The sequence below is a fragment of the Brassica rapa genome, chromosome A02, assembly GCF_000309985.2.
Source record: "Brassica rapa cultivar Chiifu-401-42 chromosome A02, CAAS_Brap_v3.01, whole genome shotgun sequence".
NCBI classification, from domain to species: domain Eukaryota; kingdom Viridiplantae; phylum Streptophyta; class Magnoliopsida; order Brassicales; family Brassicaceae; genus Brassica; species Brassica rapa.
The window spans coordinates 6,982,517-7,007,164 of record NC_024796.2 but is presented as its reverse complement, the minus strand read 5'-3'; the positions used below and the strand labels follow the sequence as shown (position 1 = coordinate 7,007,164).

Here is a 24,648-nt window from a genome sequence, read left to right as displayed (position 1 = left end):
ACGCATATAAATCAAACGACCACTGTTGTTTATTCGCAATCATTTTAGGGTAAATAAATCAAAACAATCAATCTTATCTATCATATATGATATATAATTAAATTTAAATGATATTAACATATATATATAATATATGTTTAATATGGATATTTATTAAATGAAGTTTCTACTCATATGATTTTATGATTATTTGCATATTTGTGTAACAATATTTTACACCAACCATTTTTTAATGTGAAATGTTTAGTGGTTTCAATAATTTATAATTATTTAGAAAAACAATGAATATTTCAAAATCAAAATTTTAACTTTTCAATATATGTTCAACGCAGATATCAAAATATAAGTATGTAATTTCATATGATGTATAGTTTAATTTAAACGATATTTAATATATATATATATATATATATTAACATAAAGACTTATTAATAGAATTTTTTTTAACCTTGATCATAAAAGTTTATGTGAGACTTTTAACAGTTTTAGTAATTTATACTCGTTTTGAAAATTCAAAATACAACATATACAAAAAAAATCTAAATTTATATTATATGATTAATATAATTGTGTAATTTATTTTAATAATAAATAATTAAACAAAAATGATAAAAAGTATACATATTGTTAGCAAATCTTTATTATATCATTAATTAGCGTATATATTTTAATCGCATTAGGTAATTCCATAAATTTTATTTAAGGAAAAAAATATATAATAATTTCAATTTGATAAATGAATGGTCCATAATGGACATACTATATAATATAATATTCCCTAGCAATTTAATTTTAGACTAATAAAATTCTCGATTGATTCTCGAATCACCACGTAAGCAAAATTAAAATTCTAATTACGTGATAATTCATTAAGACATTTTTTTAATTAATACAAACTACATATTATAAATTTTTAAATGTTTCTCTATTAGTATATAGGGGATTTAATTACCGTAAATAATAAGAACGTCAATTAATGAGATTGTGTGTTGGCACTGGGCAGGTTCACATTAAAATTTTGAGTTGTATGATTTTGACTGAGATTCCACGGATAAGGTACAAAATAAACAAATTGTCATATTTGATGAATCTTTAAATGTGGACTATGAACGATTCTCAGATTCTATAATGCCCGAAACTTACTCGGGCTAAAAGCCTAAAACTAAGTTTAATCCTAGTAGTGATGAAAGATTATTGTTTTTGAGTGACAGCCAAATAATAGGGTTACTCTCCAGTAGCAGCATAGCTATGTAGTCACTACGTTTGAAAAAGGAACATTGATTTCAACTCACTCCTTTCCGCTTGCATCTGTCATTTCACTCTTAAATAACCATAAGGGTAAATGAAGCATTCTGACAATTCTTGGAAGATAATCAATAACTATACTCTGTTTAGTACTCCATGTTTGTAAAAACACGGTTTTAAAGAAAATCATTGTTTTATCTAGAAAAGTATCATTAAAACTATAAATTAATGTTATTCAACCAATTACAAAATAAATTATCAAATATGATTGGTTGCACAGTTTTTAATAAAGTAAAATGTTATCTAGAAAAATGAAAACATTTTATATATTGGAACATCAAATTATTTTTTAAACATCCTACATTTAGGAACGGAAGTAGTAATAGTTAAATCACTATAATTAGTATTAACATTTAAATAAGCAACTACAAAAAAGGTCTTCTGAACCGAATGAGACATGAGATTTATGTGTTTAGATCATAAAACCAAAACCAGAAAGATTACATAAAACAATACACATACACTAATTTTACACTCACTCCCGGTTTGTACTGAAGCAACATTTTTAACTGGTCTTTACATCATAGTGTTTTCAAACATGGAGCAGGACTGACTAATGACAATAAAAGGTTTGCTTATTCTTTAAGAATGAAATTTTGAGAATTTTAAATCTTAAGGATCAACGTGCATTTAAAATGTTGGTTGTAGATATATCAAAGAGTAGATATTGAAGAGAGAGAGGAGGGCGGGGGGGGGGGGGGGGGGGGGGGGGGGGGGGGGTGGGGTGGGGTGGGGTTGTTGTGGAGGTAGGTGTGGTGTCGTTATAGCCTTATTGAATTCGAAGGTAAGACATTAAATTAGAAATTGAATTTCGAAGCATACTGATATAGCATACTGATATATTTGTCCTTCGGGGTTTCCCAATTTGCTCTAAACCCTAACCAACATGACTTTCATTCGCCCACACCACACTGACTGGTCTGCCCCAACCTTTGATATCTTCTTACTAGTATTACTTTTATTAATAAATATTACTGAAATAAAAACTAAAAACATGTGAATACTTTCCTTTTTTATATTTATAAAGAAGATCTCCGATCTAATCCCCCACCATAATCCATGAGAGAGAGTGAAAATCGGCTATTCGTATAATAGACTATCATACTATTTATCGTAAACTCTTTATATATATAGAAACCTTTTTCATATCCTTTTATTTAATGATGTTTTCGTATTTTCAACGTAGTTTTATATGATTTGTATGTTCGTCAACGTAGTAATATAGACATTAGACCGTGTAGAGTACTCACACTTCAAATTTCAGTGGTAATGTCTCAGCCACATATGACTATATGAATTATTTGTGTGTATTGAAGTTGGTATATCAAATTATGTTTAGGGTAATTATCAAAAATTAATTGAAATTTTTTTCTACGTACAATGTACACAAGTTGCGAGTCCAGCAAAAAAAAATCAGGCTCATACTCGGCCTGCTAAGTTTGTAATTCAATCCGATTTACTTTGCCTGAAAACTGTTTCTGATTATTTAAGTCTTCAACTTGGGTCGCCTGGTCTTGTCAGCAAAAAGAATCAGGCTCATATTCGGCCTGTTACTTTGCCAGACCTAATTTTCCAGAACAAACAGGAAGATTAGGTCTTTAACTCAAGATATAGGACACCGTTTCTCTGTAAATCTGTTTGGTTTTAAGATCTTAAGATAGTATTGGCTAGATCACAGGTTTCTTATTTGTCTAGGGCTTTGTTTCCTTCTATTGCTTGGACAACAAGTTTTTAGTTTGAGTGAACTTATGAAAGTATTATACTTAAAATGAACACAAGATTATAACTTCAACATGAATAATAATGTTACAAGAATCTAGAAGAAGAAATGAAAATGATTCTTCCTAAATCTAAGGCTGAATAATAATAAGTCACTTCTGGCGAAGTCAACGAGTCCCTAGCTTTTTTTTCACCTCAAAACCTCTTTTGTGATTGTTCCTTCAGGCTTCATCTGATCATCAGTTACTAAGAACTGGCATCTCTGCAGCATTCCACTCCCAACAGAAGAAAAGATCTTCTGATGAAGCTTTCAGCAAAACCGCAGAGGATTTACGTCCTAACATCTAACAAAATCCAAGATTATACTTTTTTGTTTAGTCTGAATATAATCTTAGCTAGACTGGTCCATGTCCATGCGTCTCTTTGTAATAAGCTGGAAACAGTTTCCGTCTAGGATCTAATGAAGGGGGTTGTCTTCAAATTTCAGAAGAAGCTAAGTCTGTTGAACCTTGTTTTTTTGCCATCTCTACTGGTTTTCCTCGTGCTTCTCTGACTATTTTGCAGGACTTATCTAAGATTACCAAGAAATAGAGTACAATCACAAAGAAACACAACTTTTCATCTTTTTCTGCTTTCAGATGAAAGTAGTCCCTCCCTTGTACTTTTCACCAACGTACGAGCAGCTCTCCTTCCTTCAGTTCTAATTATCTCTTGAACAACGAAATTGAGGAGCGTTGTTTCCCATCAGTTCCCTACTTCCCTTCACATCTGCTAATTTCAAAAGAGAGTCTAGCTTGAAGGCTTGAGCACTACCCTTATATGTACCATCGTTCATTCGGTTTCCAGTCTAAAGAACCGCCTCTAGGAGCTTCAGGAACCGTCTAAATAATTTTTTTGACAATTGTTTTTGAGTTGAAATATCCATTAAGATACCTTTAATGGACACGCTCAAATGGGCACTAAAATACCTTCAATGGACATGCTCTAATGTGAGTGGATTGACAAAGAGAATAATAGAATAAAGGGGTCTTGTTTTATATGCGACTCCAAAAATATTCAGTTTTCCACTTGGCTAACCTTTCACAATAAATTGGAAAGAAAAATATCATATTTTGCGGGGGAAAACAATTAAAATTTTGGTTAAACACCGTTACCGATGACAAAACTAACAAAACTTGTCGACAATAACTTCTAGAACAGGCTCTCATCTCTAGTTCTCTACTAGAACTGGAAATCACACTTGTGAGTCTGCGACAGAGGATCGACGAAGTGACCACGAAGCCTCCGCAAGATAGTTTTTATCTTGATTTTTTGATTTTAATATGAAAACCAGTTTTCAAAAAAAAGATAGCTTTTTTGACCTAAGAAACTTGCAATGACTACCTTCATAATGCACGTACCGATTAATTATCAAAAATAGAAGCATCTGATTATAAAAAGTGTTTTTGGTTGGATAAATTTTGTATATCATCAATAAAAAGTAAATGAACTCTAAACTCTGATGACAAACAACTTATCCCATGTTTCTTCTACCATTTTCGAAGGTATGAGGAGATATGCATGCATGATGCATAGACCATCTCTCATAGTCAATTTTTTTGTGAAAGCAGAGTTAAAATAAAAATGATCTTGAATTCTCTCGATCGAATCTCGATATTTTGCATTTACTATTCCCTTTTCGAAACAATGCCTTATATACGATATTCCTTTCACATCTAGTTTCTTACTTTTCTTAAAAGATTGTTAAAGAATGATGAGTTGGAAAACCATATTTTTGTTTTGTTAAAGTGAGTTATGGATTACTTCATCCGTTTCAGAAAGATTTATATTTTAGGTTTTTCATACTTATTAAGAAAACATATCATATTTTAGATACCAATGCATTATTTTTCGTTATCAACTATTTTTACAATTTTTAATCAATAAAATCATTATAAACATCAATGTGTTTTTGAAGTTTACAATTTGCAATTAATTTATACATTAAAAATGTAAAACATATATTTTTTTTTGAAACAATTTGTTTTTCTAAAATATAGATCTTTTTCTAAACGGAGGAAGTATTCGAGAAGAAACTATATTTTTCCTCTTGCCATTGGAGAAATTCAAATACGCGCGTATAAATTGAATGACTTTGCATATATATTAATTTGGCAACGAAAGTTCACTAATATTTTGCAATTTTGTTTTGTTAACAATGGAAATTCCAAACTTTGGATCACGATCTCTCTTAGGCTACCATCAGTCCCGGCTCCTAGCTTGATTCTCCTCGTGAAACCCTTAATCTCGACCTGTCAAATTGATGTCTCATAGATTAATCATGGTGGTCAGTGGACTTGGGTAGATCTATAGAAACCAAATGGGAGTTGAACGGTTTGGGCTTCAAGAATGCCACTAGAATATCTCAGCCCTACATGCTGAGTGAAATGATTTTTTTGAGCAATGTCCTACTTACATGAGTTACTAATGTCAATGATTCACATGGAGACAAACTGTTCTAATTTGGTGGACATTAGCAATTGATCGTCCTACAAAACCCTGTAATCTAAAATATATTCTTATTAAATGTTTACCTAAAAGATTCATCGTTCTTAATTTCATCCGAATTAAAAACAAAAATATATGATATATCATCTTTCGGTATAAGATGAAGAATCAAAATGGTATGGCTAAAAGCAAATGCACATTTCTTTGTGACCCTTCGAGCAATTTCTACGTCAAAGAGAACATATTCGCTTCTTACTTTAACCACGCTAAAGTATTGTCACAGCGAAAGGAGAATATATCCCAACTTTTTCCCCTTATTATCATCATTCATCAAATAAATGTAAGCCCCCAATATTTTCCATTTTCATGGTATATGTGTCTTCTTTAATCTGACTTTAGACCTATCATTCAATCAAAGTAAAATTAATTTAACTATGCCACAAATATACCTCCACATAAACATTCCTTTCATCAACAAGATGCGTCTTTTGATATTTTGTGTGTATATAACATGCATGATCTCTTCACTATTAACTAATATTTTGATCTGTATTTCAGTATTTGCTAACTAAACAATACCTAAAGGGCAACAAAATAACTCTAATAAACAAATAAAACGATAAAAATACGTCAAATAATAAATATATTCCTACCATTTTTAAAAATATACCACATTTAGTTAATAGCCATGTACATGTTAAACCTGATAATATCATCATAGTTTTTCACATGATAAAGATCAAATAATGAATAAAAGTAAGTCATGCAAATAATACAACTACGTTTACTACAAAAATAATACTACTATCACTGTATTACTGCAAACAGGATCGGATACAAGAATAGGGAATGGACACCCAGTCACATTTGAGTTTCGTAATGCAAAATGAGAATAACTCAATTAGTCAATTGTTTAATTAATCTTAAAAACTCTCTTTACTGCCTCCAATAATGTATTTGCTTCAATTATATATAAATAATCTTTGTTTGAAAATAAAAAAAAATATAATCTCTTTTTATTATGCACGATAAATTTTACTATTCCGTCTCTTACTTGCAAATTCGTTTTAGTAAGCTTTTTGCATCATTTTTTATCAGCTATGTCAAAACGCATACTATAAAACAAAAACTTGATTCCAAAACTCTCTCACACACAAACTCACATTCCTTTTTTATTCGTCTAATTTCTTTCTCTTGATTTCTCTCATGGCGAGGAGTAGTGGAAGCCTCAAATTAGAGATCAACACCGACGACAAGACGCCGGGAAAGTGGAGCGTACCGCTTGGCGAGGACGTTTTCCGGAGGTTCTTGAGCAGCGGAGGAGGCTCGGAGAAGGTTGTGTTCAGCGAGGGATCTATTTTCAGCCCGTTTTTGTTCGGAAAGTACTTTGATCCGTCAGATGCGTTTCCTTTATGGGAATTCGAGGCGGATGTTTTGCTGGGGAGCCTCAGGAGCTTAGGACAGTGTAGAGTCGACTGGTCTGAAACCGATCAAGCATATGTCCTTAAATCTGACCTCCCCGGTATATATTTTCTTACCATTCTCTATTTATTTTTTAGTTTTTGAAGAGAAAATGACATATATATTGTTTTATACATGTATCTGATCCGAAAGAAAAAAAAAACTGATATAAAAAATCAATTGGATGTTAGTTTATAACCAAAAAAAATGAATTGAATTTGTTTTCGTTTACATAAACAGAACACTTATACTATATATAAATAGATTGGTTTTCTTTTTAGTTACAATATCTTTTTAATCAAGTGTATCGAATCGTACAGCTTTACGTACTAATCTAATGAGAAATACGGAAATAAATGAAATCATATCAAATAACTATAATATGTCATCCTTTTCTAGAGGGTTCAAGAAAAACTGATCAGAAATTTTTTCTGATACTCTTGTATATTAGTGGTGGGGAAAAATAACGTGCAGGTGTATGTGGACGTTAATGGAAAAGTGATGGAGATTAGCGGCCAATGGAAAACGGCGGCCAACGGCGATTGGAGAAGCGGCCGGTGGTGGGAATACGGCTACGTCCGCCGTCTCGAGCTTCCCGGCGATGCCGACCTCAAAAACTCCGAAGCTTTCATCTCAAACAAAGACGGTTACTCTTTCTTAGAGATCAAAATCCCCAAGAACAAGTTTTAATAATGTTGTGTCATCCGTTGATGAGCATTAATTTTAGTTTTTCTTATATAGAATGATATGTAATACTTTTCTGTGGTGGACACACAAAGATCATGAACGATACTATACATGCGTATATACTATATTTGAGCGGAAAATCGTATATGTTACAGAGACTATATGATTATATCGATCATAGACTAATCATTACAGGGATTACACATGTTACTGGAGTAATTTTTTACTATTGCATACGGTGAAAGTGCGCTAGATGCATGTTTTGGGTATTATTATTTTTTTTTTTTGACGTCAAACGCCATTCTATTACTCAAGCTTGAGGTGGTCTGGGTAACCAGACCGGAATATAACAACCAATGAAAAATAACTCTCTACGAAAGCTCCTAGCAGTCTTAGCTAAAAAATCAGGAAGCTGATTGCGCACTCGTGGTACATGGGTGATTTTGAAATCCGGAAAACAAATCTGCCGCGTCTCTATCTTCTCCAGCTCTGTCGCAAATGTTGGCCACTCCTGGAGTTCATTTATCATTGCAATCAGCTCATTGCAGTCAGTTCCAAAATTCTGGCACGGCGAGTGTTGAAGCATGTTTTTCATATATCTCTAGATGCATGTTTTGGGTATTATTAAGGGACCCTAAATGCCTAAATGGCATGCGAATTATTTATCAAACGAGAAGGTATTTACCGGAATTAACAAGCCCAAGTTGGAAAAACATTTAAGCCCAAACTGAGCCTAGTCTAATACCTCAAAGATAACACTTATATTATTAACACACAAATATATAAACCCAACAAGAAGTAAGCTTAGTTTCTAATGAAAGCCTATAATCTTTTATATCCTAACTCCTGATTTCAGTATCAGCGTACTTCTACTTACAGACAGAGACAGTAAACACAATGTTTCTTGGAACCGGTGAAAATGGTCAGCGAATATCAAAACATATGGCAAATTGAGTTTACTCACGTTTGTGGTCATTGAATCTAGTACGTGCTAGGGGTGGGCATTTCGGTTTAGCTACGGGTTTGGTTTGAGTTTAGTTTGGTTTGAGTTACGTGGGTCTAAGAAAAAATTAACAAAAGTCAATCCAAATTAATTTGGTTCGGTTTTAGTTTGGTTTGGTTTGGTAAATTGAGTTTACTCACGTTTGTGGTCGTTGAATCAATGTACCCAAAACAACAACAAAAAAAAGATTATGATTAGGTTTAGGAACCATTCTTAATAGGTAGAATACTCAATCACCAACGTAACCAAATTGACGCAAACATACTGGAATTACGTATGTCTCAAACTACATGCGTCTTTAGGTCAGGCAACATTGATGCATTGGATTCTATTTTCTCACTAGATATATTGAAAAATCTGTTGAAAAAAACTATTTGCAAATTTAATTAAGTTACACGTAGTAGACATTACTCATCACCAATATAAGCAATTCTTATAAAGTATTGAGTCCCTTGTTTCCACAAAATTGTGACTATATTCAAATATCCATCGGCATTTTCATTCTCTGTTGAGCATAAAACCAAAATCCAAACGAATTGTTGTCTCATATCAATAACTACTTGTAGAGGTATGTAGTAGATGCTTCATTTTTATTAGTATTAAATGTCAGCTTTATCACGGTTGTCGATTATTATTACTTTTTGCTTGATATGTTCGACGAATATCTTTCCACGTATACACACGGACAACTGCAACAAGTATAGTAAGTCACTGAATCTAGATCAAAGTGTGGACTGTTTAGGCATATGGAGAATGGAACTAGACTCAAGAAAACACTCAATTACGATTATAGAGAAACTAAATGTAAAGTAGTACAATCCATCTCAGATCTGAACATTCTTCCCATGATATACATTTTTCACCATCTTAGCAATTCCCTCTTACATTCCAACGCAACGATCCAGTAGTTACTTTTCTACTCTATAATAGATGCGGGAGGTCGATATACCGATTAGGAGAAAATGAAATAAGAGTAATTACTATTACATATATTAAAAAGTATGACATAGTGCGTTAATGGAACAAGTTAAGTATATAACAGAACAGTACTAGACTAAATTTTTAACCGAAGAAGTAGGTCTAGGTTTGATGTGAGAAAATGACTTTCGATGAAAACTTTGGAGCTCTCGACCATAAATTGAAAAAAGATTTGGCAACAACCCTTTCTTCATGTGAAGTGTTTGGTGCACTTCCTTAACTTCTATTTTAATATAGAAAACTGTACACGAACAAAAATAAAAACAAATTTCTGAATAAATATCATTATCTTGCCGTTTGTCCATATAAACGTCTAGACATATATTTTGGATTTAATAGTTTAAATGTATATAAGAATTTCAAATGACGGATTTTAGTTTTCTGAGAGTTTTTTTTTAAATCCATTTTCTGACAGTTTTTGTGTGCTATAGATTGAATAGTCTGTTTCTATAATGATTTAATTAGTATGTTGCAAATAGTAGATTGTCTATAACTATATATCACGATTTCATGTTATACATGGTTTATTTTAGATTCTGAAGATATAATACTTAGTATATAATTTGATTCAATTAGATGAGTGGGAGTACAAAATCATGGCTTAACACTGAAGTATGAACAAATTCACGTTATAATAAAGTTGTAAAGAAAAAGGGAAAATATACTTGGCACCCATTTGACGCAAAGAAATAAATTATATGAAACAAATTCTTAAACTAAGGAGAACATAAGATTAAATGTAAATGAGATTAAAACATATTACGACCAGGAACCAGGAATCAAATTAGTATTTTAATTATTATAAAAAATCTGTAGACCATTTCCTGGAACAACAAAATTCCAAATACAAACTACATGCAGACCACAAATCATTAAAATTATAAATATAACTACGAAACGCATTTCTTTTGTTCACAACGAAACGCATTTTATTTTAAGATATTATACCAGTTAGCAAACTTGGATTTCCAGACCATTTCAACTTGACATTCGAAGCCACGATTTTAATAGAAAAACGCAATCTAATACATTTAATTATATTAGTTTATTGTAATTTACAGGATACAGTTTGACTATTTCAGATTTGGCGAGATCCTTGCATCACCCTATTAATCACCTTTGCATGAAGTAGTATCAGTATGCAGGCCTGGATATTTTATCCGATACCGAACCCGTATCCGAACCCGATCCAAAAAACTCGAACTAAAAACCAAATGGAAATAGTAAAAATACCTAAGCGGATATTGATTTAGGAAAGATTAAGATATTTGAATCTGAACGGTAATATCTGAACTCGAATAGATATCCGAACATATGTATACTCAACCTTATATTTTTAGTTTACATCTCTTATTTTATTTAAAATATTTTATATTGATGTTACATATACTTTAAAATCATATAATTTACATATAATTACGGACAAAATGATTTGATACTTACTTAAAATGCATGTCAAACTTTATATTTCATGTATTAACAAAAGTTACATCCAAAATTTAAAAATATTGTTTTTTTATTTTTGAAATGTTATCTCCAAATCTATTAATCATTCAATTTATTAAAGATAAAAAAAATCAGTTAGGTGAAAGTTATACTTTTAAATACAAAAACTTAAAAATGAAAATTTTAATTTTTTCTTTCACTCTAAAATATCCGAATCCGACACAAAATAACCGAAGTCGAACTAAAATTACCCGAACCCGGTCTGAAAAATCCAAACGGGTTTTATATCCGATCCGAACCCGAATGGCTATACGAACTCATCCCTATCAGTGTGTGCGTTATCCAGGTACATATATTTTTTCATTTTAATATCCGTATAAAATGCGCAAAATTCAAAACCCATCTCAATAATCAAAAAATTAGTTACATAATGGCTTCAAATTGTAAAAGGTGAATAAAAAAGTTTGCAACACTATGGTGCTAAACAGACAAAAGAATTGCTAACTTTAAGAATGTAACTAGAGTGTATAAATTAAAAATGATTATAGTGAGTCTCGAATGCACTAAATGATTCTTTGTCAACCATTAACTAACCAAAAAAGCAACATTTATTTATTTATTTTGAATTGCTGATATATAAAATGATATACATTTTACCCTCTTTTCTTGACATCATACAATTTACCTTTTTTGAACCCCCAAAGCTATAGTAATATGATCTTACCATAAAATGTCGTTTTAATTCAATGCTTAAGAGTATTCAATTACGTCAATTTCATAACCTCATCAACGACGATATTTCAACTGCCAATAGAGCTTGCTCCTCGGACCCCTCGGACCATAAGAGTTTCACATGAAATTTGACATCTCGTCAGGGTTCGAGACAGAATCTAAAGAACTATACGACAAAAGACAATTTTTCATTCGGACAATTTTAGCCCATACCTTTTCAAACCAGAAACGTGACTACTTTTAGCAATTTGAAACGATGCTAAGGGTAATTTCGGTAAAATAAAATATCCATTTTTCCTGAAAGGAATCTATTGTCTAAAAATGTTGACATATCACATTTTGCCGACACGTTATTGTTAGCTTTTCTTAATTTTTGTTCTTAAATCGTTTTAAATATGTGAGATTACCGATACAGCATATGGTAACGTATTTTACATCTTGTTTAAAAATTAAAACCAAACAAGAAGATTCCATCTAAATTTTTGGGCTTTGACTCATTTTGAGTTTTTTCCTTTCTCTTAAATATCAAAATGTGTACTAAACAATATTCTCTTCATTTTTAATAACTGATTTTTTCTTTAAGAAAATAAATAAATAACGTTTTAGAATTTTTTTAATATTTCAAAGTAAATGACATTTTAAAATGGGCAATTGTCAATAATAGCACCTTTTGAAGTTTATGTCTCAAAATAGCACTAGAAGGAGAAAGTCACAAAAATGACATTCATTAAAGGGTAAAATATCCCTAACACCCTTGGTTTAAAATTAAATAAACAAACAAAAATAAATAAAAATAAATAAAATAAAAATAAAAAAAAAAAAAATAAATTTTTTTATAGTTTCAGATTATGTGTTTTTAGATTCGAAATTTTTATAATTTTTTTTTTGAAATTTTTTTTCGAATTTTTTTATTTTTTTTTTCAAATTTTTTTTTATAATTTAAAAATACTTTTTGAAACTGTTTTTAAAATTTTTATTTTTTATTTTAGTATTTATTTTTTTATAAAATTTTAAACCCTAATTCCAAAACCCCACCCCTTAACTCTAAACCCTAAGATTTGGATTAATTAACCCAAGAGGTATAAGTGTATATTTACCTCTTTAACGAAACCTATTTTTGTGACTTTGAACCTTGAGTGCTACTTTGGGAACAAAAACTTGGTTTGGTGCTATCCTAGTCTTTTTCTCTTTTAAAATTTAATACAAAATCTATTAACTTTACATGTTATATGACTCTTTATATTATGTAGTTTATTTTTCTAATTGATTGAACTATGGTTAAGTGTATAGTTCATGATGTTTTTGTATATGAAATATACAAAATTAAATATTTTTTTAATTTATGTGTACAAGTCTACAATGCCAAATAAAAAAAGATGGAGTATTAAATTACAACATAATATAAAATTCTTATTTTTGAAATTTAAACATAAATAATGATATTTAAAATAACTTACAAAAATTTGATATATATATCACTTAACCTTTATTATGAATATGGTTTTTACTTGTGTGTTCTATTTATTAGATACATATTTTAAAGGAAGCCGTCTTAGCTCAGTGGTAGAGCGCGTGACTTTTAATCCCGTGGCCGTGGGTTCGATTACCACAGACGGCGTTTGTATATTTTGTTGTCAAAAAAAAAAAATACATATTTTAAAAATATTTTTAAAAATCTGTTTGGAAAGAAAATACAAATAAACACTTGTGTAAACTAATTTTTAACTGAAGAAAAAATCCTAGATGAATCATTTTTACAATATAGAAAATATTTTTCATAATGAATATTTTGCAAACTATTGTTTATTTTTTTTCTTGACATAAAATCCTGATCTTGAGGAATGTTACGTTTTCTGTGTTACTAATCAGAATTAACTAATTATTTGGATGTATGGATTAAAGTCATAATCAAGTCCACTTACCTTACCCACACTGCCCTTTGGTCCATCTGTTTGCTGCTTAACAAAGCAACGGCTGTGATTGCATCACCTCGGTGACTTCAGATCCAATCAACGGCCCCACGTTCATCTCTCTCACCTCTCTCTCTCTCTCTCTTTGAACATTCAAACCAACAAATATAGAAAACAAGTTGCCACAGCAGCAGCAAGAAGAGACCAGAAGAACAGAACTGAAACGTGCCTCCATTTCTAAACCCAAATCCTTTATTACAAAAACCTTCTTAAATGCTCAAAGATCCAATATTTCGTGTTCCTCCACTCTCAACAGCTCTCACAAATCTGAACATGTCTTCCACATTCATTCTTTAAGATCAGTGGGTTTCTTTACTTTTCATCCTTCTCTCTTAAAGTCTCAATATTTATCCTCAAAATGCTCTGTTTCTCGTTCAAATCAATGGTTTAGTTACACCATCTTCACGGGTTTCCTTCTTTTTCCTTCATTTAAATCTTTTTACTCAATTTATCATTTACATTTAAGTCTAAAGATCTCTACCCTTTGTTGCAGGTTTATACTTTGATTGGTAGAAAAGAGAGAGACTTGAGAAGTAGTTAATTAACAAGAAGAGAGAACAAGTCTTCCTCTGTTATGGTGGGGACGATGGCAAACAATGGAAGAATCCGGCCAGCTTTTCCGGTGGCGAATGGGTCTAAAGATCTGACGCCGGACAGTGCTCCGGTGAGCACGGCGGGATCTGAATGTGGTCAGGTTGAGTTCACAAGAGAAGACGTTGAAGCTCTTCTTAATGAGCGAATCAAGTACAAGAGCAAGTTCAACTACAAGGTTTCTACCTTTTGTTTGCACGCTCACTGAATATATCTTTATCTTTTTTTTTTTTTAAGTGTTTGAATTTGATTGTGTTGTGGTAATGGATAAGCATATCAATTAGGAATCTTAATACCAAAGAGTTTAAGTTACTAAATCTTGATTAAAGAATTTTTGAGTTTTATATAGTTTTACTGGCTTTTCTTGTTGGTTCATTTTGTGGGACCTTTGGTTGGCATTAGCATTGAAGACTTTGTTGTATGTGTTGATCCTTTGTGGTTCAATCTCTTAGGGGGGTTCACTTTCAGTTTGCTTACTGGCTTTTCTCATTGGATCTGTTGGGTTTTGAAGAAGATTTGAAATGTTATAAGACAACTTGTGGGGACAAAATAGTTTTTGTCTGTTTGATATGAGCATTAAAGACTTTTTGTTTATGTGTTTGACCATTTTTGGTCTGAGAATTTTGAATTTTCTCCTTGGTTTGGTGGTTGGTTTCGCAGGAGAGATGTGAGAACATGATGGAATATATAAAAAGACTTAGACTTTGCATCAGATGGTTTCAAGAACTTGAGCTGGACTACGCTTTTGAGCAAGAGAAGTTGAAGAACGCTTTGGTATTGAATGAGAAGCATTGTGCTGATATGGGTGCGTTTTAAAAATTAGATTTTAGTTTGTTGAAGTTTTGGGATTTAAACTTCAAAATTATTGCAATTTGATGACAGAGGCTAGCTTGAAAAACAAAGAAGAGGAGCTGAATATGATCATTGAGGAACTGAGGAAGAATTTTGAATCTGCTCAAATTCAACTTGCCAAGGAACAAACAGAGAAGTTGGTAAGAAAGCTGCTTGTTTTTCTAGTTAAAACACTTGTGTTGTCTGATGTTTTAATTTGCTTTTAGGCTGCAAATGATTCTCTTGGAAAAGAGAAAGAAGCAAGACTTGCTGTTGAAAAGGCACAAGGCGGTCTCACTGAAGAGCTAGGAAAAGCACAAGGAGAGCTTCAAACAGCTAATCAAAGGGTGAGGAAGCTAAAAAAAAAGAAGATCTGAAATGTTAAGATGATTTCACCTAATGACATTTTTTTTGTGGGGTTTTGTTCAGATACAATCTGTAAATGACATGTACAAACTGTTGCAAGAGTATAACTCAAGCTTGCAGCTGTATAACAGCAAGCTACAAGGTGATCTTGATGAAGCTCATGAAACTATAAAACGCGGCGAGAAAGAAAGGACTGAGATTGTTGAGAACATTGGCAACTTGAAGGGTCAGTTCTCAGCATTGCAGGATCAGCTTGTTGCTTCTAAGGTGGTCAATGCTCTCTATTTTAATTCGACCAATAGATAGTACTCATTCCGTTCCTAAAAGAAGGATTTTTTTAAAAGTTTTCAAGCATATTAAAATATAATGAATGTTTATAATTAACTATTTTATTTATTTATATCCAATAACAGTCAACCAATAAGATTTAATCAGTTGAAATATTCTCAATTAGTGTTTATTGAAAGTATACAGTTTATTAACATCAATTATTAAAAGTACCTTATAGAAAATATATCTTTGTTGAACAAAAAAAAATCTAAAAAATCTTACTCTCGGAAACAGAGAGAGTATATGTTAGTAGTCATCAGAATGTGACTGTCTGTCTTGTTTCTTTGCTTGGCTAGGCCTCTCAAGATGATATCATGAAGCAGAAAGCTGAACTGGTAAACGAAATTGCGAGCCTCAAGGTGGAGCTTCAGCAGGCTAAAGATGAACGTGACCACCATTTAACCGAGTTAAAAACTTTACAAACAGAAGCAAACAAGTACAATGACTTCAAAGACACCATAACCGAGCTCGAGGTTTCATAACCTTTCATATTTTCTTACCAAGATCTACTGCCGAATGTTTTCTACTAAGATGATGTTAAATTTTTGGTGCAGACCACTTGTTCTTCCCAGAGTAACCAGATAAAGGAGCTGCAAGATCGACTAGTATCTTGTGATAGGAGACTTCAGGTTTCATCACATTTCTCAAGTGACTGCATTATATTTTTTCCAAGTTTTCTGATACCATTTTTGATTTTTTAATGGTTTATTAGATGTCTGATCTAACTACATTTGAGAAAATGAACGAGTTTGAGGACCAGAAGCAAACCATTATCGATCTGAAAAGCCGCGTAGAAGAAGCAGAGCTTAAACTCGTTGAAGGAGAGAAACTAAGGAAGAAGCTACACAATACTATTCTTGTATGATCCTCTTTAAGTAACCTCTGCCACCTTTTGTGTAAGCTTTTGTCTGATCATTGTTTTTTTTGTTCTCATCTTACAGGAACTGAAAGGGAACATACGTGTGTTCTGTAGAGTTAGACCTCTATTACCAGGAGAGAACAACGGTGATGAGGGGAAGACCATTTCTTACCCTGCATCTCTAGAACTACTTGGTCGCGGTATTGACTTGATGCAAAATGGTATGAAACTAATTAAAACCTCTGGCTCTTGTGGAAATGACACAGTTTTATTTAAAAAAACATTTGTTGTTGTGTGTGTTTGCTATGGGCAGCGCAAAAGCATTCGTTCACATTTGATAAGGTGTTTCTGCCTAATACAACACAAGAAGACGTTTTCATAGAGATCTCTCAGCTCGTTCAAAGTGCTCTCGATGGTTACAAGGTAATGTAAATGGAAACAAATTCTATTATACTGTTTGTTGCATTTTTTTTTTGCTAAGAAAGAAAAAAGTGGTTTCACCTCTTTACCGCGAATCCAAACAATGTAAATAGTCTCTCTCAACAAATATTATTAAACTCGAGTAGCGGAGTGCTTACTAAACACTCCTTTACCACTAGACCAATTGGTTTGTTTGTTGCATTAAGCTGATACTAATTCATTTTGCAGGTGTGCATTTTTGCATATGGACAAACCGGTTCGGGTAAGACTTACACAATGATGGGTAAGCCAGGGAATGCTGAGGAGAAAGGACTAATCCCAAGATGTTTGGAGCAAATATTTGAAACGAGGCAGTCTCTTAGATCTCAAGGCTGGAAGTATGAATTGCAGGTAAGTGGCAATAAGTAAGATACATCCTTTTGGTTAAAATCAATATGTAACTTACCTAGTCTTGTTTCATGTGCATAGGTTTCTATGTTGGAGATTTACAATGAAACGATCAGAGATCTCTTGTCGACAAACAAAGAAGCAGTGAGAACAGACAATGGTGTATCTCCACAGAAACATGCTATTAAACATGATGCTCATGGGAACACGCATGTCGCTGAGCTTACTATCTTGGATGTTAAAAGCTCCAGAGAGGTTTCATTCCTCTTGGATCACGCTGCTCGTAACAGGTGAACAGCTAAAAGTGAAAAACCCATTAACAGATGGGTTATGGTTTTATAAACGTTGGATTTCTTTTCTTTTTCTTTTAGATCGGTGGGGAAGACTCAGATGAACGAGCAGTCTTCAAGAAGCCATTTCGTTTTCACGTTAAGAATCTCAGGTGTCAACGAGGTATCTATTAACCAAACTGGTTCTTTTTCTTGTAGAGATTGACTTCTGTTTTGTGTAATAAATCAAACTGTTTTTTTTTGTGTTCTTCTTCTTAAAGAGCACTGAGCAGCAAGTACAAGGGGTCTTGAACCTGATTGATCTTGCGGGGAGTGAACGTTTGTCCAAGAGTGGATCAACTGGAGATAGACTTAAAGAAACTCAAGTAAGCTCTTTAAAGAAAAACATAAAACAACATTATGATTCTTGTAACTGTAGCTTAGTAAAAATTCTTTATTTCTTTAGGCAATCAACAAAAGCTTGTCGTCTCTTGGTGATGTCATCTTCGCCTTAGCAAAGAAAGATGATCATGTTCCATTCCGTAACTCGAAGCTGACTTATCTTCTCCAGGTACTTAAACTACTTTACAAAACAACAACATACATTATTATCAAAAGATTGTGTTTCTTACTATGTCTTCATTTGTAATTATTCAGCCTTGCTTAGGTGGTGACTCGAAGACTCTGATGTTTGTGAACATTGCGCCTGAATCTTCTTCAACCGGTGAGTCTCTCTGCTCGCTGAGATTCGCAGCGAGAGTGAATGCTTGTGAGATTGGAACTCCACGTAGGCAGACTAACATCATCAAACCATTGGATCGTTTGAGTCTTGGATGAGAGAAACAGAAAGATGTGTGAAGCTGAAGGCATATCATTCTCTTAAGTTAATTACATGAATGTGTGTACTTTTGGATGGAAGGATGAGATGATTCTAACGGGAAAACACACAAAGACCTTTTGGTTGTAATCTGTATAGTTTGGTTTAGCATTTTTATATACATGTTGTTTGGTTTAGCTTGTGTTTGGATTCAGGTTTTTTCTTTCTTTCTGGGGTTCACAACATTAATTTCTCTTTGTTATTGATCAGTGAACCTGGTGTAAAAGTCTAATGTTAATGTTTGATCAAAAATCGAGACTAATGATTATGGTTGTTCTGAACTAAAAGTTGTGAAACATCAATTTTATACCTCTTACTTTAGATTACAATGTTCACTTGTTCGTATTTTTGTCAGAACTTGGTTATGGCGTTCACCAACTTTAGCACGGCTCTCATTACAAACAATTCAACTTGTTTTATCAATAGGTTCATTTCGATTTGTACAGTTTGTGGTATTCGTATGTGATTTTTTTTTTGAGAAAAGGGAAAAATTGATAGTGATAGGATCATACTATATGATCTAAAAATTGATAGTTCATATTAGTATACTTTCCTGTTGAAAAGAAACTTACCAAACTATTTTAAGTCATGCATGGAAATGTACCGTTTTTAGTGACGTTGCATGTGTCTATACCATTGACAGAAAAAAAACCATGATAAATAATGCTTTTTACAAAAAAAATGTCATACCAATAATTTAACATTTAGTAATTAGAATACCATTATTACCACACAAAACACAGCATACATGTATAGTATTTCAATGTTCCACTGTCGTATTTCTTATTTTATAAACAAAAAAAAAATTATCTCTATAAATTCGGATATTTACTTCAGCACTAACCGGTGACCATTAAAATAAGAACATGAATGAGTAGAAAAGAAATGAATAGAAACAAAATAAAATGAATGAAAATAAATATTTATTCTTTTGGTTTCATATCAATTTTGATAAAAAAAATATTTTTTTTCTATAGTTCCTTAAAATTCAAGGAATTAAACACATAAATTTCTTTTCACAAATAGTGTAATTTAAAAAAAAAAGAGTAGAAATTGACTCTTCCCTTTAATTTCTTATGGGACCATTTGAACCCTTCGTGTTTACCGATGAATGTTAATGCGGAGTGGTAAGGTTTATTTGGGCTAATTAGTCTGTATTCGCTCCGCAACTATTCCACCATCCAAATATGTAGTCTCCTAATCTGAAAATATATATTTTGACTGAACATCTGATTTGATAAATAAAATTATTATTTTAAATCCAGATTAATATAAAATAACAATATTTTAATTACTTTTAGAATAATCTTGTAATATATAATCAATTTAATAAATGATAATATTGTAAAAATTTACATTAAAATGTAATAATTAAAATATACATTAAAATATAATAATTATAATTTCTATATAAAAAATTCACATACATATGCATATAACATGTCAAAATGAAAATTCACTTTTAAAAATATTAATATTTGTGATTTTCTTATAAATATAACAAATTATTATTTATTTTTCTCCATAAAGTTACACATATCCAAAATTTTTGACTGAATAGAAAAGGATACCAAATCAAATCAAATCAAACTTTACAAATTACAGATATAATGAGAATATAATGAACGAATGTTGCCTAGAAAGTACATAAATTATTTGTATGATTTATATAGTCAACTGCTCTTGAATTCCTATTAGTGGATAAGGTAAACTAAGAAACATCTGGAGCACTAGTGGCACAATTCATGCTTCCACCGTTCCACGGAACTTGGTAACGGAATAAGTCAAACTCTAAAATATATAGAACACTCATATGATATTACATTTGATTCAGAATATTGAAAGTTTATCATAGATAAGATACTCAAGTTGGTATATAACGTCACCTTTGCATAAATTATTTATTCAAACTAAATGTAGTTGGAATAGTTTTTTTGTGATTCTTCAAATAATAAGAAGAAGAGGATCATCTCCCCTGTAATTACTTTGTATATGATTAAATTTGTGTATGTACTATATATAAAAGATATCAAGACAAGAAGGACGATGACATATAAATAACATGATAGAAATTTGCTAATAGATTAGTATAATATATTAAGAGGATATACCCACGGTGTCTATGGATATCCCCTGAGCAGTAGTTGATAAGTCTATTTATCAATTTAGCTTTTCCGAAGAAAATAAGTTGACTTCTACGTGATACATTTATGCAAAATTTTATTCGAATGCGAAAAGCTCACGATGCTATTATTCGTTTTTTTTTTAAATGCTATTATTCGTTGTTATACAGCTATAATTTAAGAATTAACTAGTTTTGTTATAAATAAAACAGAAGAGGTGCTATTATAATTTACCCCTCTATATAGCAGTTTTTATATGAACCTGAGATGTCATGGGAATCTTATATTTACATTTTAAAAAATTTGACACTAACAAATATATCTATATTTACAATGCTAGCTAGTTGAATAGTTAAATACCAATGTTATCTTAAAGCAAGAAAAAAGTATTTACTTTTTTTTTGTAAAAGGATATAAAAATTGCTACTTATATTCATATATCATGTATGTGTCTAGAATATGTTATGTACTGTACTTATCAATGAAACCAATACGTAAAAACACCATGTTACACATCGTTGGAGTGTTTGCTTATTGAACCTCGTTTGAAATTTTACATTCAGAACAACTCTATATAACTTAAGATAACGCCGGACTAACATATATGTTATATTTATGTATATATTCGTAGTATTTTGGAATAATTCCTTATGGAACTTCCATGTATGTATGGGAGGAAGCAGAAGAATGTGATCTCTCCTAGATCACGACAAAACGACCATCCAACCATGCATGTTCTCGAATAAATTTCGGTACAAATACAACCAACCTGATCAGAAATCATTATCAATTTATATATAAGTAGAGAAAAAAAAAACAATACACTAGTTAGTAAACGAATATAAAATTAAAACCAGCTGAGAAATAGTAATATATAGTTATGGATCTGTAAAACTCTTAGATCATTTAATAATTGTGTAAAAAGTCACATTCATTTCCTATTGAGAATAATATGCTCTTCAGATGAGAATTAATTTGACATCAAATAAGAATGTAAGATGTCATATGTTCAATTTATATTGAAAAACACATGCTATTCAAATAAATTCAAATAAGAGTTAATTCAATATAATTTGGGCTCGCCGTAAAAATATACTTCTATTTTGAAAAAAAAAATACAGTTTAGAGTTTATTGCTCATCACATAGTCCATACCTAGGATTCATTTTTGTTGAACTATGATTACTATTTTCTACTGCATAATTTTATTTGACAAAACTGAAATTGTGTCGAGCATATCTATTTTGACATTGTCTTTGGAAGCACTAGATTTTATCAATTGAATGCTATTATTTTGGGAAGCTTAGCTTCAAACATTCTGATTTAACCAAAAACAAGTTAGGTGTTTGTTTTAACTCTTGTTTTCAATGAATATATGATGATGTAACAGTAACATATATAAAAATAATTTTAATATGGATTTATTTATAATAAAGTATGAGAACTATAAACCAATAACTCTACATACTTTATAAAAATTCACATTTAACAATTTTACTTATGCCTTAAAGAGATGTATTTTCATATACTGAACCGTTTTATGAAGATTTTATATGTGATTTTTTCACTAATCTACTAATGAGAAATTCTATTTTTAATATTTAAGGCATGAACGAACTCTGAATATCAATGGTTTTCTATATACAAATATGAATTACAGTATAAATTCCCTAATAAAGAAAATACAAAAAAAACATGAGTGTTATATAATGTATGGGCCTTGAAAGCCCAAAAGAGAAGAAGCAATGCGCGTGAAAACAACTCTAAATCTCCTGAGATTATTCCACACTTGGTCTCCTCCAACAGTTCTCTTTTTCTTCAGCTCCAATCAAATTTTAACGGAAGAAATCGATCCACCGGTGGAGTTTTGAGGAGGAGATGGTGTCACCCGAAAACGCTAATTGGATATCCGACCTGATCGATGCGGACTATGGGGGCTTCACCATCCAAGGTCCTGGTTTCTCTTGGCCCGTTCACCAACCTCTTGCCGTTTCTTCTAACTCCAGGTTTCTCTTCTCTCTAACTGATTCAATTAGGGTTCCGATCTGATCTTACCAGCTTCTGATTCATTTGGGAGGAATCAGTATACTCATGCGAGTGTTCAATTTTGATCAAAGGCAACCCTAATTGCTTGCGCACATGTTGGCATATTCGGCCTAAAAATGTTATTTTTCATAAGAAATGGGAGTCAAATTAAGGAATTTGTAATTTGATTGGCTAAGTTGTAGAGAAGAAGCTGAGATCTTATTGTTACTTTCTTTGTCATCGGAAAAAAAAAATACAATTTAAGCTTAAAGGTTGACTCTTTAAGCTGGTGAGGTATCCTTGCAGTTGGTTTTAATGACATTAAGTCTTCAGGAGAGTTCTTGTGTTTGTTTATCTCAAAGTCAACTCTCTGTGTGTGCCTGACATGTTTTTGATTCGGGAATCGAGTGATCTCTTTCACTTTGTTAGGTTGGGAATTAGATTCTTTTTGTGGATAGTATACCATGTAATTTTTTTTAATGAATCTTTTTCCTTGAAAGTGAGCGTATATGTAAGTTCTTGAGCTTCCGCTTTGGCATAGATGAGTGTTAGAACGATTTATGGTAAATCCCTTTAATTGCTTTCATTTTATTAATAACTTTTTGGTTCTTGTTGGATTCAGCGCGGGAGTTGATGGTTCGGCTGGAAATTCAGAAGCCAGCAAGGAACCTGGCTCCAAAAAGAGGTAAGCCTTCTTCTGGTAAACTCCACCTGTTGCACCTTTTTTCAAAAGACCACGTAACTGTAGCAACTTCTGCAAATCAGTTCATTGTTAAGCTGTTTTTCTGTAGATCTGTCTTGGCTTTCTTGGAATATTTTTGGGTTGATAAGGTATCAGAAAAAGTAATCCTGGTCAATACTTTTTTTTTTCAGGGCGAGATGTGAATCATCCTCTGCCACTAGCTCAAAAGCATGTAGAGAGAAGCAGCGCCGAGACAGGCTGAATGACAAGTAATCTTTTCAACTTGTATATCCTTCTCTTCCCTACTGTAGGAACTGAAGTTTATCGCCTTTTGAAATGAATAACAGGTTTATGGAATTGAGTGTAATTCTGGAGCCTGGAAACCCTCCCAAAACAGACAAGGCTGCAATCTTGGTCGATGCTGTCCGCATGGTGACACAGCTACGCGGCGAAGCTCAGAAGTTGAAGGACACCAATTCAGGTCTTCAGGAAAAAATCAAAGAGTTAAAGGTATAAATTTTTCTTCGACTTGTAATCCATACTTTCACCATGCATGTTTACTAGTTTCCTTGTGAATCTCGAACAGACTGAGAAAAACGAGCTGCGAGATGAGAAACAGAGGCTGAAGACAGAGAAAGAGAAGCTGGAGCAACAGCTGAAAGCCATGAATGCTCCTCAACCAAGCTTCTTCCCAGCTCCACCTATGATGCCAACTGCTTTTGCTTCTGCTACGCAAGGCCAAGCTCCCGGAAACAAGATGGTGCCATTCATCAGTTACCCGGGAGTTGCCATGTGGCAGTTCATGCCTCCTGCTTCCGTGGATACCTCTCAGGATCATGTCCTTCGTCCACCAGTTGCTTAACTTGGAGGAAAAAAAATCATCAACTGGTTTGCTTCTTGCTTCCGCTGAAAAAAGAAATGAAAAGTCCATTTGTTTTGCTCTCCACTTTCTCGGCTTTCTTAGTCTTATCGTTGCTTTTGTTTTATCTTGTTATGGTCGTATGAACAACTGTTATCTGCTGAACAACTGTAAACTCCAATTGCTTGGTGCAATGTTATCTATTTACATGTAAATTTAAGTAGAGTTTGGCAGATGGTTCT

General features: G+C 32.2%; 3 protein-coding genes and 1 non-coding gene across 5 annotated transcripts; all 4 read left to right on the top strand.

Moving 5' to 3' along the window:
* The first annotated feature begins 5,773 nt into the window (after window positions 1-5,773).
* Window positions 5,774-7,864, top strand: LOC103851948 (21.7 kDa class VI heat shock protein). The gene is made up of 2 exons (XM_009128829.3): window positions 5,774-7,033; window positions 7,424-7,864. Exons 1-2 carry the CDS (start codon window positions 6,718-6,720, stop codon window positions 7,660-7,662), a joined length of 555 nt encoding a protein of 184 aa, XP_009127077.1. The 5' UTR covers window positions 5,774-6,717; the 3' UTR covers window positions 7,663-7,864.
* Window positions 7,865-13,364: 5,500 nt separating this feature from the next.
* Window positions 13,365-13,436, top strand: TRNAK-UUU. Its single transcript has one exon. It is a non-coding gene; the product is annotated as a tRNA-Lys (tRNA).
* Window positions 13,437-13,535: 99 nt separating this feature from the next.
* Window positions 13,536-19,039, top strand: LOC103851947 (kinesin-like protein KIN-14N). Of its 2 annotated transcripts, none has more exons than XM_009128827.3 (17): window positions 13,536-14,090; window positions 14,282-14,557; window positions 15,040-15,184; window positions 15,262-15,371; window positions 15,438-15,557; window positions 15,640-15,843; window positions 16,203-16,379; window positions 16,461-16,535; window positions 16,619-16,765; window positions 16,848-16,986; window positions 17,079-17,188; window positions 17,414-17,575; window positions 17,654-17,862; window positions 17,944-18,025; window positions 18,123-18,227; window positions 18,308-18,412; window positions 18,499-19,039. In XM_009128827.3, exons 2-17 carry the CDS (start codon window positions 14,363-14,365, stop codon window positions 18,676-18,678), a joined length of 2,265 nt encoding a protein of 754 aa, XP_009127075.1. In that variant the 5' UTR covers window positions 13,536-14,090; window positions 14,282-14,362; the 3' UTR covers window positions 18,679-19,039. The 2 variants fall into 2 exon arrangements, with proteins under 2 accessions (XP_009127075.1, XP_009127074.1); XM_009128826.3 differs by having other exon boundaries at window positions 13,536-14,196.
* Window positions 19,040-22,588: 3,549 nt separating this feature from the next.
* Window positions 22,589-24,639, top strand: LOC103851945 (transcription factor ILR3). Its single transcript, XM_009128824.3, has 5 exons — window positions 22,589-22,846; window positions 23,488-23,550; window positions 23,739-23,816; window positions 23,895-24,057; window positions 24,134-24,639. The coding sequence occupies exons 1-5, from the start codon at window positions 22,719-22,721 to the stop codon at window positions 24,407-24,409; spliced, it is 708 nt and encodes a 235-aa protein (XP_009127072.1). The 5' UTR covers window positions 22,589-22,718; the 3' UTR covers window positions 24,410-24,639.
* Window positions 24,640-24,648: the final 9 nt, after the last annotated feature.